The sequence below is a fragment of the Astyanax mexicanus genome, chromosome 1, assembly GCF_023375975.1.
Source record: "Astyanax mexicanus isolate ESR-SI-001 chromosome 1, AstMex3_surface, whole genome shotgun sequence".
Classification (NCBI taxonomy): Eukaryota; Metazoa; Chordata; class Actinopteri; order Characiformes; family Acestrorhamphidae; genus Astyanax; species Astyanax mexicanus.
The window spans coordinates 55,096,523-55,109,222 of record NC_064408.1 but is presented as its reverse complement, the minus strand read 5'-3'; the positions used below and the strand labels follow the sequence as shown (position 1 = coordinate 55,109,222).

At 36.9% G+C, this 12,700-nt stretch overlaps 1 protein-coding gene across 6 annotated transcripts in view; it reads left to right on the top strand.

Annotated features, from left to right (window-relative positions):
• Window positions 1-12,700, top strand: part of fig4a (FIG4 phosphoinositide 5-phosphatase a) — a 66,868-nt gene that overhangs the window by 24,861 nt on the left and 29,307 nt on the right. For all 6 annotated transcript variants that reach the window (XM_049480236.1, XM_049480250.1, XM_049480232.1 and 3 more), the window contains 7 exons: window positions 2,426-2,582; window positions 2,964-3,014; window positions 3,630-3,778; window positions 4,136-4,264; window positions 6,169-6,269; window positions 6,509-6,671; window positions 11,493-11,590. In XM_049480236.1, the coding sequence (XP_049336193.1) occupies window positions 2,426-2,582; window positions 2,964-3,014; window positions 3,630-3,778; window positions 4,136-4,264; window positions 6,169-6,269; window positions 6,509-6,671; window positions 11,493-11,590 (848 nt within the window). The remainder of the gene's footprint in view (window positions 1-2,425; window positions 2,583-2,963; window positions 3,015-3,629; window positions 3,779-4,135; window positions 4,265-6,168; window positions 6,270-6,508; window positions 6,672-11,492; window positions 11,591-12,700) is intronic.

The following is a 12,700-nucleotide window of genomic DNA, read 5'->3' as shown; positions in this document are numbered from 1 at the left end:
TTTGTGCTTCAGTCAGTAAAAAGTAGTTAGGAGTATTCAAATCAATAAAATGATAAGGGTGCCCATACTTTTGCACCGGTCAAATTTTGGTTTAATGCATATTGTACATTTTCTGTTAGTACAAAAAACCTCATTTCAATCCTGAAATATTACTGTGTCCATCAGTTATTAGATATATCAAACTGAAATGGCTGTTGCGAACACCCAAATATTTAGAACTAAACATGAATAAGATTAATAGGGGTGCCCAAACTTTTTCATATGACTGTAAGTAGAATTAATTGAGTATCAGTTTCCTCCTTTGTTTGCTTAATGTTGAGGGTAAGATGTTCTTTAGTGTGCTCGCATAGACTTGCTTATATTTAGTTAAACAACTAATTGCAGACATGTAAAAAGCACTAGAGACCCTCACCACCACCCAGCGGCGAGATGTTTATTGATAGTGGGCCTTATAATCTGGTTTGCCTTATAGTGTGAAAAATACAGTAGAACTTAATTTGCTGAATAAAAAAAAATCTCAGGAAGTGTTTTGTGCACATACTCACAACGGGGGGATGACCATTTAAATGTCCTGGGGGAAATATAAACCGGCCAGTAATCAGTAATGTGTAGGCTGTCCCTTTAAGAGACTCTTAGGTGCATGGGCACCTGTGTAGGTGTGCTAAGAGTGTGTGTTGTGCTGTACCAGGGAGAGCACTGGACAAAGCATTTTTCTTTTATTTCTTTTATTTCTGTACTAATGGCTTCCTTAGCTCATGTGTGAACTAATAAATAAGCTAGTGGAATACTGCCAAACGAGTCAGAGTGTCCTGTCTGCTCCAATGTGCTTCTATCTCCTGGTCAGAGCTGGAACACAGAGGAATGTCTCCTATGGCATTGTGTTGTCTGTGTTGGAGCTTTTCTCTGCCATTCAGCCAGAACAAAATCTGTGAGTTAGCCAGGGGTGGGGCAGATTATGGCCTAAATTGGGGTCAAACTGCCTACATCTCCATCATAGTTAAGCATCATGCTTCCTTGCACTGACACCTAACAGCTCTTCTGAGCAGAATAGAAGGATTATGTTAGATAAAACACACAAGCATATATATGACACTAATGGACCCTGTAAATCCACTGTGTGTAATGAAAAACTTGATTGGATTAATAATGATGGACAGCTTCTAAGGTCACACATTTTGAACATATCATAATTAAACATTTGGGAAGTTATGTACCTTCCTCCTTCACCCCATGAGCAGTAAACACTGTAATGGGGCACTTTTGGTTACTCATTATTAGCAAATCTGTGTCACAGCTTGCATATTTGGGAGGAAATGAGCTGATGTGCTCTCCCGTATGTTTAGAACAATTACATAAAAAAAAAAATGTTTCCCCAGATAGAGCTTACATGTGTTGTGCTAGAATAATATCTATGAATGTACAGTACCTGTTGAGACAATGTGCTTAAATAAAAACGTGTGTCTTGCCTACTTTTATGTTATCTGAATGGTAAAACAGAGAACGAAAAAATAGAGCTGAAAGTAATCTGAGATGTGATGTTGAAGGTTTTATTAAACAAATTAAATTAAAATCATTAATTGTATGAGCATGGGCTCTGTGTTTATATAGCATTGGGTTCTTCCTTAGAGTGATAATCATGAGAATGCTAAAACAGGCACCGGAGTCCAGTAGTCAGATGGAGTGGGTGAGTGGTGAACACTAAGTGATATTGCTCATTATGTAGTCACCTACAGTGAATTTGGTTGGGAGTAAAATGTATTCACATTTATTCTTCAGGTATTCTTCAGGGTTGTTCTTCAAGTGTAAAAGTACTGGTTTCAAAACTATAGGCCACGCAACAAGAGCCTATATTGCACTACCCCCCCACCCCCCCCCCCACCCACCCTAACACACATTTTAATATTAAAATATTAATGTTGAAATATTTAGGATGCACTAGGCTCCCTGTTTCAGCTACATATATGGCTATTGAAAATTAACATGTTTTAGTACAATGTAAATATGTTAAAGAAGCTTAGCTGGACATTTCACTCAAGTTTAAGCCGGAATGAAAACAAGCAATGATGTGATGCTTGACTTGTCAGACATTCACAGATATAATTTGATACGTTAATAGACGTTAAAGCCGAAAGGCAGGGAACATCCAGGCGACAAATAACAAGCTGAGAGCGAACAAAGCACACTTGGTCGAGGAAATGGCAAAAATGGTGTGCAGATACTGAACAGCAATAGCAAACCAAAAACTAAGGGAAGCAGGACAACGTACACTTGCTATGGAATGGCAGTTGCCAATACATTGCAAATACAAAAACAAACTCAAGGGGTATATTTACACATATAATAAATAGTGAGAATAATTCTAGAACTCATTAGAGCTCCCTGAATCTGAACATCTGTTGTAATGTATTTCTCTGCCCTTCTGCAGGCTTTGTCCGTTTCCTAGAAGGCCACTACATCATTCTGATCACCAAACGTCGCAAGATGGCAGACATTGGGGGACACTCCATCTATAAAATAGAAGACACAAACATGATCTACATTCCCAATGACTCAGTAAGAGTTCCACACCCTGATGAGGCCAGGTGAGTATCTCTCTCTCTCTCTCTCTCTCTCTCTCTCTCTCTCTGTTGTCTTTATGTGTCTCTTTTTCAAATGGATACAGCTGTAGGCTTGGCTTTTAGCTATTTAAGGGTTGAGCAAAATTGTGTAGGTATTTGTTACAAATAAATAAATGGACAGAATGTTGCACTTTCTACTTGAGTTATGCGGTCATTAAACTGCAAAGGTATGCTTTATTAACATGCTGTTAATTTCTCAATAAAATACTGTTTATTTTTATATATTTACCTGTGCGCTGATAAAAATGTCTTTTTATAGGTGTCTCATTTTAACTCTGTATGCCATGTCTCTATTTTAGTGGTTTCCCTTCATGGTTTTTTTAATACTTTATTGTTTATTCACAGATATGTGAGAATGTTTCAAAATGTGGATTTGTCCAGTAACTTCTATTTCAGGTAAGTGTGCTGTGACATTTTCCTTGGAGCAAGCAGGATGTGATGTCTCCTACTACGTGTCTGTGTGTTTGCTGTGTGTGTGTCTGTGTGTGTGTTTCTGTACATCATGTTCGGAACACAGAGTTTGAGTCTTAAATTAGCAACATCTGAGGTCAGAATTATTCTACCTGTGTAACTGTGTGGCGAGAATGATGCACATCACTGCGGTGACACAACTTGACTGTGATTATCTTATGTTACAATTTTATCCGGGGTGCAGTCATTTGACCTTGTGTTCGTGTCTTGTATGTTTTTGTCTTAAATTAAGAACATGTGTGCTGAGAGAAAGTGTGTAGAAAATTTGATAAGATAGATGTTGATATATTGTCCTCTTTGCATGCTCATTTGTGTCCAGGTTTCATTTTTCTTTTCTTTAGTATAATCATATTTGTGTTGAAATAAGTTGTGTTGGGATATATGGTTGCAGTTAGCTTTGTGTCAGGAGCTCATATATACTTAGTTTTTGAATAGACTGAATGCCTTTCTTTTTTTTTTGTAAAAAGAGCTACTATTTAGTTTCCCTCTAAAATGTAGTATTTTCAGTAGTTTGTGACAGTTTAACCTTTTGCTTTTCAGTTACAGCTATGACCTGAGCCACTCTCTGCAGTATAACGTGACGCTGTTAAAAGTCCCCTACAGCCCTGGAGAGGTAGATAAGCTCCACAACAGCAGCAGTAAACTGGAGAGCTTTGACATTTTTGAGGATGAAGGCCTCCCTACTCAAGGTCTATATATGTCTGCCTGTGACCACAGATTTCTCTCTCTTTTGTCTCTTTTTGTATCTGCCTTTGCATGCACCTTTTTTCTGTATATACTTTTGATTGTTCATATAAAATACATTAGATGCAGTTTTATTCATTTTAAGTATGCTTAGTTTGACAGTCAGCCACTAGACATTTAGCTTTTTTTGGTTTCTAGAGAGGGGGACTGTTCAGATGCAAAATTTATATTGCTTACTAGGTTCCCAGATCATACAGTATGTTTGATGAATTCATTTTTGCCCCTTTTTCAACCAACTAGTGGTCTTTTTGATGTTGTTCCTAACTTTTGACTGGGATTGTATGTGTGTGTGTATGTTTCAGTGGTCTACGGCTTAAGGAATAAACCCTACGCCAAATATGTGTGGAACAGTCGTCTGCTGGAGAAGATTCAGGATACGGTGCATCCAGACTGGCTCATGTACATCATCCATGGATTTTGTGGGCAGTCTAGTATCCTTATATTGGCGTCTTTATGCGCGCGTGTTCTCCCCCTGCACCTGTTCTAAAAAAATTCTGTGTTGTAAGTCGTCACACGGTAAATATGCAAATTTTAAAGTATAGATTTACTATGTTTCCTCTGGGAACTAGTGTCTGTCACTGTGAACATCAAAGGGATGTTCCACATGAAAGAGTGGGAGAGGGTTACAGAGATTTCCTTTGCTTTCTCTGGTTCAGGCACCGTGGCACCAGCAAATAGATCGAAGCATACTGTATGAGGGTAAGCGGCTTCAGGAACTGTATATGGCTATTTATGATCTCTGACTACCCAAACATGGTAAAAGAAGTAATGGTCTAATGCCAAGCACTTTTTGAGGAGAGAGTGTGAAGTTCTTCACTTGCAGTGGAATACTTGCTACCGTCAACAGACCCATTTGAGTTTGCAGCACAAGTTACCAACCACAGAAAGTTTTTTGTTGTGAGAGTTGTCAAGTAAGCCTCAAGACTGCAATCGAGGATAAAGAAGAATGGAACAGCTAGAATAAATTGCTACATGAGTTTGGACATTTTGAGATTTGTAGATTGTATGTCACCAGCACTCTCTACAGCTCTGAGCGAGGAACTTCATATATTCTTAGATGCTTCTGTCAAAGACAGGGCACTTCAAGGAATCAGACATCCATAGAGAACAGTGGAGACCGGTGCAGCACCTGGCCATCATTTCTGGAGCAGATGGAAATGTGATGAATGGGATGAATACCTAGCAGCATTCAGAGTTTCAAAACATGACACAATCATGTTATTTTTTTTTAGATCTATTTCTTTATATGCAGAGATGGGGATTGAGTTTGTCACACACCCAGAGATTTCAGACTTGACCTGTACTCATGCTCAAAAAACTTGTGAACAAGCATTATATTTTCTGTTGTTGGCATATAAAAATTGAGGAAACTATGATAGCAGTCTCACTCTTTTGTAATGTTTAGTTTTTCAGTGCAGCACTGCTGCTCACTCAGTGTACTTTACAAATCAGCATTTGAAGATCCATTTAAATCACTCCCTGCTTCCTGCACTGCTCCTAAAGAGTCTACTCTCTGGTGATGTCTACAACAGGCAGTGCTATTGGGTGAGAGTTCTACAAGGGTGCTTGATTTTAAAGAGGCATGCTTTTAAAGACACTTTCTGTATGTAAAATCTTCCTTTACTGTTGACAGTTGTCTGTAGAAAAAATATTGTAGTTTTGTGTTCCTTTCACTTTACATGAGTGAAAAAGAGCAAAGAACTTAGTACTTAAGTTATATCCCAGTGTTCGACTTTTCACTTTCACGATAATGGCATTAAATATATTTAAATAACTAAAACTACATGACTGCTGTTTATATAGCAATTGTTTATGTTGATCTTTTTGCTGTTTAATGACTTTTAAATGTTACTGTTTGCTAGTATATTAGTTTTTTTTGTTAGATGGCATTGCAGTCAGTTGTTGCTTAGAGACGAGTGATCTGAAGCTCTGTGTAGAGGTGTGAAAGGCAGCTCTGTCAGCAGAAGGCTGAGATTAAGTTTTTTATAGTGAAGAATTAAACCAGTGTGGCTTAATTAAATATCAAAGGCTATTCTAGCAGAATGTCTGTTGGTAAAAAAGCTAAGGTCAGGGGATAAGATGCTCTATAGACATTTCTGGGTGTTTGACACTAATGGTGTGTTTTACTTGTAGTTTCCTATGTTTCAGTCCAAGCAAGAAAACTTAGGTTTTAGTGTTATTGTTCCACATTCAGCTCTGTTTCACTCAGTTTGTGCATCCTTGGTGTATATACACGTGACTATTACACCTGTGATCAAACATGATAAAACCACTGGAAAATACATTCAAAATGTCACTGAACTCTTACTTATAAATCCTTAATGCCTAATCACAGAGTTGCTTATCTACGGTCGACCAGTTTATGTCACGCTCATTGCTCGGCGCTCCAGCCGTTTTGCAGGAACGCGCTTCCTCAAGAGAGGAGCCAACTGTGAGGTGAATTAGATCTGCTATTGCTTTCACCAATGTCTAACCTTACTTTGAAGTGCGTGTCCATATCATAGTTTATCCGTAACCTTAGTTTTGGAGCAGAGAACCGTTTTTTCTTTTTACAGTTTTTTGTGCGTATCTGTTTGTTGAAAAGTATTTCAGAAGTCACGTAGTCTTTCAAGATTGTACCCCTTTCACAATTTTATTTTGTGTGTGTGTGTGTGTGTGTGTGTGAGAAACTAAAGGGGGATGTGGCGAATGAGGTGGAAACGGAGCAGATCATTCATGATGCCTCAGTGATGTCGTTAACAGCAGGCAGTTACTCGTCCTACGTGCAGGTGCGAGGCTCTGTGCCTCTCTACTGGTCTCAGGACATCTCTACCATGATGCCTAAACCACCAATACGATGTAAGCCCAATATTTTTTAATAAGAACTCTTAATAGATACAATTTATGTCCAAATAATTGTGGTGTAAGGACATTGTTGGGATGGTAAAAACTGCAGGGAATAAAACTTATTTTGAAAACCTCACACGAACTGTGTTATCACTTTGGGGCAACAAAGTCAACAACTGTTCTACTACAGAAAGAGAAAGAAACCAGTAAGAAGCACTGTTAGTGTTGCTGCATTATTTCAGTCAACCACTAAATAGAGAAGCTTACAGATATAAAGAGAGGGATGTGTGTGAAAGTGACCACCAGTGGCTGGAATGCTTCATAATCTGCCCCTAGGTAAATCAGTCCTCAGTCCATACAAAGAAAGTTACTGTTTTTTATGCAAGTTGCCAGAAGTCATTTATTTTGCACGTCACAATAGTAATAGTGCACCCTGTGTATAAAAGATATGTGTAAAATAAATAATAGTGGGCAGACAACTACCTCTGGTAGATGTGGCATGTTGTGTAAATTAAGCACATTTTTTAAACCAAAAAAGTAAAAAAAAAAACAAAAAAAAACAAAAGAAAGTATCATTTTGTTTTTGCCATGATATTCCACATTTCGTGATGTGGCTATTGGAGATGGACACATTGTGATGCTGAAACAATATATAGTGTAGTCCTAAGCCGGCGTCTTAAAGAGTACAATTGTTCATGCTCTCTCTGGGTGGGAAGATCTTATGTAGTAGCGTTTTCTTTCCACAGCATTCCAAAGCCATTTGTTGGCTTATGTATCAAAACTGGTCTTCTAAGCTCGCTACCCATAAATGCTACATCACAACAGTTTAAAATAGATCAGAAAATCAAGAAAAAAAGACAGTCTTTGATTAGGGCAACAAAAGTTACATTGAATAATTCTTCAACTTTATCTTTATCTTTTCCTGTTTATAAAAAATATGACATCATTCACACTGAAGTGTGAGCTTGAGGTTTGGTCTCCGACATCATAGATATCTTATACATAGATGCCGCATAGTCTGCCTCCTGGCCTGCGTGGCCACAATATTGGAGCAGTCAACCCTGCGCCCTGAGTTTATTAATTTACACTGAGGAAGGTGTAAAATACACCTTTAATAATCACAACTCTACCCATTTTTTTGTTCCAAACAATAGAAATGTAGTAATGATTCAGGATGCTGTAACACATTATAAATACCTGCTTTCATGCAGAAACACTTCATATTATGCTCTTTAACAAAGACAAACATGTGGTATAGCATATTAATAAGGTTTATAAATTAATTTTATATTTACATATACATATATACACATAAATACACACAGGACATGTGATCCACTCTACAAATTCACACTCAGTAATGAGCAGTGCTGATGCTCCCTCCAGTGGGAAATAGACAATCTCTAGTATACTATAAATGGTGCATGTAAAAGTATGTAAAAAGTAATAACATCTATAGTGAACATAACCTGTGTTAATGTGTGCTGTTTAAAATGATTCCTGCTGCCTCCACATGGCCAAAAAATAAAAGAATAATATTTGTTTATTTCTTGTGTGTGGAGGGGATTAATCCACATTTATTGTTGTTCATATAATATTATCATATAATATACACTGTTTATTATATTATATACATATACATATATGGGCCATTCCACACAATGGGTGCCAGCTGCTTGTTGAATCTTCAATTTAAACTTATTTTTTATCTTTTTTTTAACTCTAAACCTTTTTTGACTTCAGTATTATGGATTCATTATGAAAAAATATAAAAGCATGAATGGGATTTGGAAGTCACACAACAATGCAAAAAAAAAAAATCTTTTCAGGATTTTAATAATTTTTAATTTTGGAGGTAACAAATGCTATTTTTGTTCAATGTTTAAGTAGTGTTTTTAATTACATATCTTACTTTTGCAATTAGATCAATGTACAATACACTGCGTAATAATAAAATGCATTTTATTTTTTTTTATATATGAATATATATATATATATATATATATATATATATATATATATATAAATTTTTTTTTTCATATATAAAAAAAAAATTTGTACTAACAGAAAATGTGCAATATGCATTAAACCAAAATTTGACCGGTGCAAAAGTATGGGCACCCTTATCACTTTATTGATTTGAATACTCCTAACTACTTTTTACTGACTTACTGAAGCATAACATTGGTTTGGTAACCTCATTGAGCTTTGAACTTCATAGCCAGGTGTATCCATTCATGAGAAAAGGTATTTAAGGTGGCCAATTGCAAGTTGTTCTCCTATTTGAATCTCCTCTGAAGAGTGGCATCATGGGTCATCAAAACAACTCTCAAATGATCTAAAAACAAAGATTGTTCAACATAGTTGTTCAGGGGAAGGATACAAAAAGTTGTCTCAGAGATTTAACCTGTCAGTTTCCACTGTGAGGAACATAGTAAGGAAATGGAAGACCACAGGGACAGTTCTTGTTAAGCCCAGAAGTGGCAGGCCAAGACAAATATCAGAAAGGCAGAGAAGAAGAATGGTGAGAACAGTCAAGGACAATCCACAGACCACCTCCAAAGAGCTGCAGCATCATCTTGCTGCAAATCAATAAAATGATAAGGGCCCATACTTTTGCACCGGTCAAATTTTGGTTTAATGCATATTGCACATTTTCTGTTAGTAATATTTCAGGATTGAAATGAGGTTCATTGTACTGTGTCCATCAGTTATTAGATATATCAAACTGAAATAACTGTTGCAAACACCCAAATATTTAGAACTAAAAATTATTAAGATTAATAGAGGTGCCCAAACGTTTTCATATGACTGCAGGCCCGTAGCCAGCATTGTGATGGGGGGGATCTTTTTCCCCCAAAGTGGACTTCATTTGACTCTCTACTCCAATGCCCCCTAAATACACGAGCACACTTCAAACCTTTTAATTTAGACATATTTTATTCATTATAAGTTTGTTGTGAATCTGTTGTTGCTGTCCTTATTTCTTCGTCTGTTGCTCCCCACTGTTAACATAAATTTTATATAAATGTAAGTGTTACTCAAACTTCCTACATCTGTGATGTGACTTCATTGTCTGTCTCTGTTGCTCACCTCAGTTGTCTGTTGCTTTGTTCCATTGTCTCTGTTGCTGCCCTCCATTGTCTGTCTCTGATGTTGCTGTCCTTTATTGTCTATCTCTCTACTTTTTACATAAATAGATAAGAATTACTTCATGAGGTACACTATCGGTATGGTCATTAAAACTTAATGTCGAACGAACCCTTCGATCCCCCCTGGCTACGGGCCTGTGACTGTATATATATATATATATATGTATATATACCATATGTCTGTCTTTGTTAAAGAGCATAATTTAATGGACATATTGCTGTGGTTATGTGGCTTTCTCACGCCACAGTGACTACATAGAGTTTTATTTTAATTGCTAGCAGTATATGTTACAGTGAAGCCTAAACATTTTCATACATTTAGGTTTAACAGAATCAAGGGTTAGGTTTATAAGACTGTTTGTAATTTCTGTACAAGCTGTGCTTAAAGCTGTGGCTTAAATAGTGAGGAATTTGTTGCTTAGATTAATATTTTCTTCTTATTAACTTCTTTCACTTCCCATGATTCACTAAAATAGATGGGCTTTATGGGCTGTTCTATACCCTGATGAAAAACCTTTTAGCCCGTTTTTCTGTACAGAGCAGCTTTAACTGTTGTTGGATTTTGGTGGGTTTCCTCACATTAACTGCTCGCTTCAGATCCTCGTTTCATGACCCACCTTCTTTTGATATTCAGTTCATGGACAGGTGTCCTTCCATTTACCTTTGGAATTCTCTGATATAATTCAGAATTTATTGTTCCAGCAATAAAGGCAAGCCGTCCTGGCCCAGATACAGCAAAACAGGCCCAAACTATGATACTACCACCACCATGTTTCACACATGGGACCTAGTGGTGGAATGCAGTGTTTTCCTTTTTGGTCAAATTAACCCATAAAACGTTTTTCCCTCTGGCTTGTCCACGTGATCTTTAGCAAACTGCTAACACCATTGTTGTTCAGTGTTCTTCTGATTGTGGACTCGTGAACATTCCCTCATTTGCTTTGAAGTTACCCTGCGGTTATTTGTGACCTCGCTGACTACCACATGCCTTGCTCCTGGAGTGATCTGTGTTGGTCGACCACTCCTGGAAAGAGTAGCAATGGTTTAAAATGTCCTCCATTTGTACACAGTCTGTCTGACTTTGGATTGAGTCCAAACCTCTTAGAAATGGTTTTGTAACCTTTTCTGATGAGCATCAACAAGTCTTTTTCTGAGGTCTTCAGAAATCTCCTTTTGTTTGAGCCATGATACACTTCCACAAATGTGCTGAGAAGAGTAGACTTCACTTAAAAAAGTCCATCACTTAAAATCTCAATAAATATATTTAAGTTTGTGGTTGTAAGGTGACAAAAAAATTAATCTTAAATTAACTGCTGATCCTGGTGTTTCACATAATTTGCCACTCTGGATTATTTTCCGCAATGAATAAATTGCCAAATATAATATTATTACCAAATATAATATGTTTGTCTTGTTTGTTTAACTGGGTTCTGGGATGTTCTATGTCACATTTATACAGAAATATATAACATTCGAAAGGGTTCACAAAGATATTCACGTACATTTCATTTTTTTCCAAAAAAGTTCCTTGTTTGTGGATTATTGTTTTTGTCAATGAATTTTTTGTTTTATGAAGGAGGAATGTTTTAAACCTAATATAATTGCATATATGCTTCTTCATTTTGTTTCTTTCATTTTTTGCCTTCCATTGTCCCTATCACTTTCTCCTTTTCTGTCTCAGTGGACCAGGCTGACCCGTATGCACATGTGGCTGCACTTCACTTTGACCAGATGTTGCAGCGGTTTGGCTCTCCTATCATAATCCTCAACCTTGTAAAGGTAAGCACTTTTATCCACATATTCAGTGTAATATACTTTGTGTTCATTCTGTTTTAATGTGTAGATCACTAAAAAGGTGCTTAGTGGTTGAATAGTTTTCTTTATTAATGGCTTATATAACATCTGCTTGATACCCCCCCCATTCTAATAGCTTCTGTAGATGCTGTACAGTGAGTGTAATTATAGACAGATACACGTGCACTCACAGGATCAGCCTGCCAGACACGGGTATTTAACCACACATTCACACTTTGGTGTGAAACCACAGTCTGATTTTGTCATATCTAACATTGTAACCCGCAAGGCTGAGAGAACAAAGCGATAATCACTCTTGTCAACACAGGCTCGTGCTTACAGGGACACTCTGGCCATGTGCTGTCAGTGAGCATTTCCTTTCACCAAACCATTTTTGCATCCGACTGTTTGATGCATGATAAAAAGAGAAAGGTACAAAAAAACATAAGCTGTGAAAACACAACGTTCTGTGATTTGTGGCTCGAGCATGTGTCCTTTAAAGGTGTGTGTACATGTATTTTTTTGTGCCTTAATGGTCAGTTGTAGGATTTTTTTGTAGTAGGATGTTTTGTGAGAATGGAAGTGAAAGGAGCGGGTTTCTTTGTGTGAATGAAGATTCTGGCACTTCTGAATGTGCTGCAGAGTACCAATTTCAGTAACGTAGCTGTGAGAAAATAAAGCCATGGACTAGACGCTCAACATATTTAATGGAGAGCAGAGAAAAGAGTGTGGCAATATTTTAAAGATGGAAAAACATGGATTTATCAAAGATTTATGTAGGTGCATGATGGTGGGACATATACTGGGTTTTGGAAGAAAAAATAGTCAACATACATATAGAAATAGAGATGACCTCTTTACCCATGTTGAATTGGTCATAAAATGCCTATATTTGTAATGTGGAGATTCCAAATTCTCGTTTCTGTCACACACCAGAAAAGCCTACTGTTTTTTCTTTGAATCTGTTTTGCCTGAAGAGTTTGACATTGCTTGTTTTATCCGATATACAAAAGTGTATACAAAAAATCTTAAAAGCATGGTTTTTGTTTATTTTTTTTTTTTTCTGACACAGTGGACAAATGTTTATATTAATGT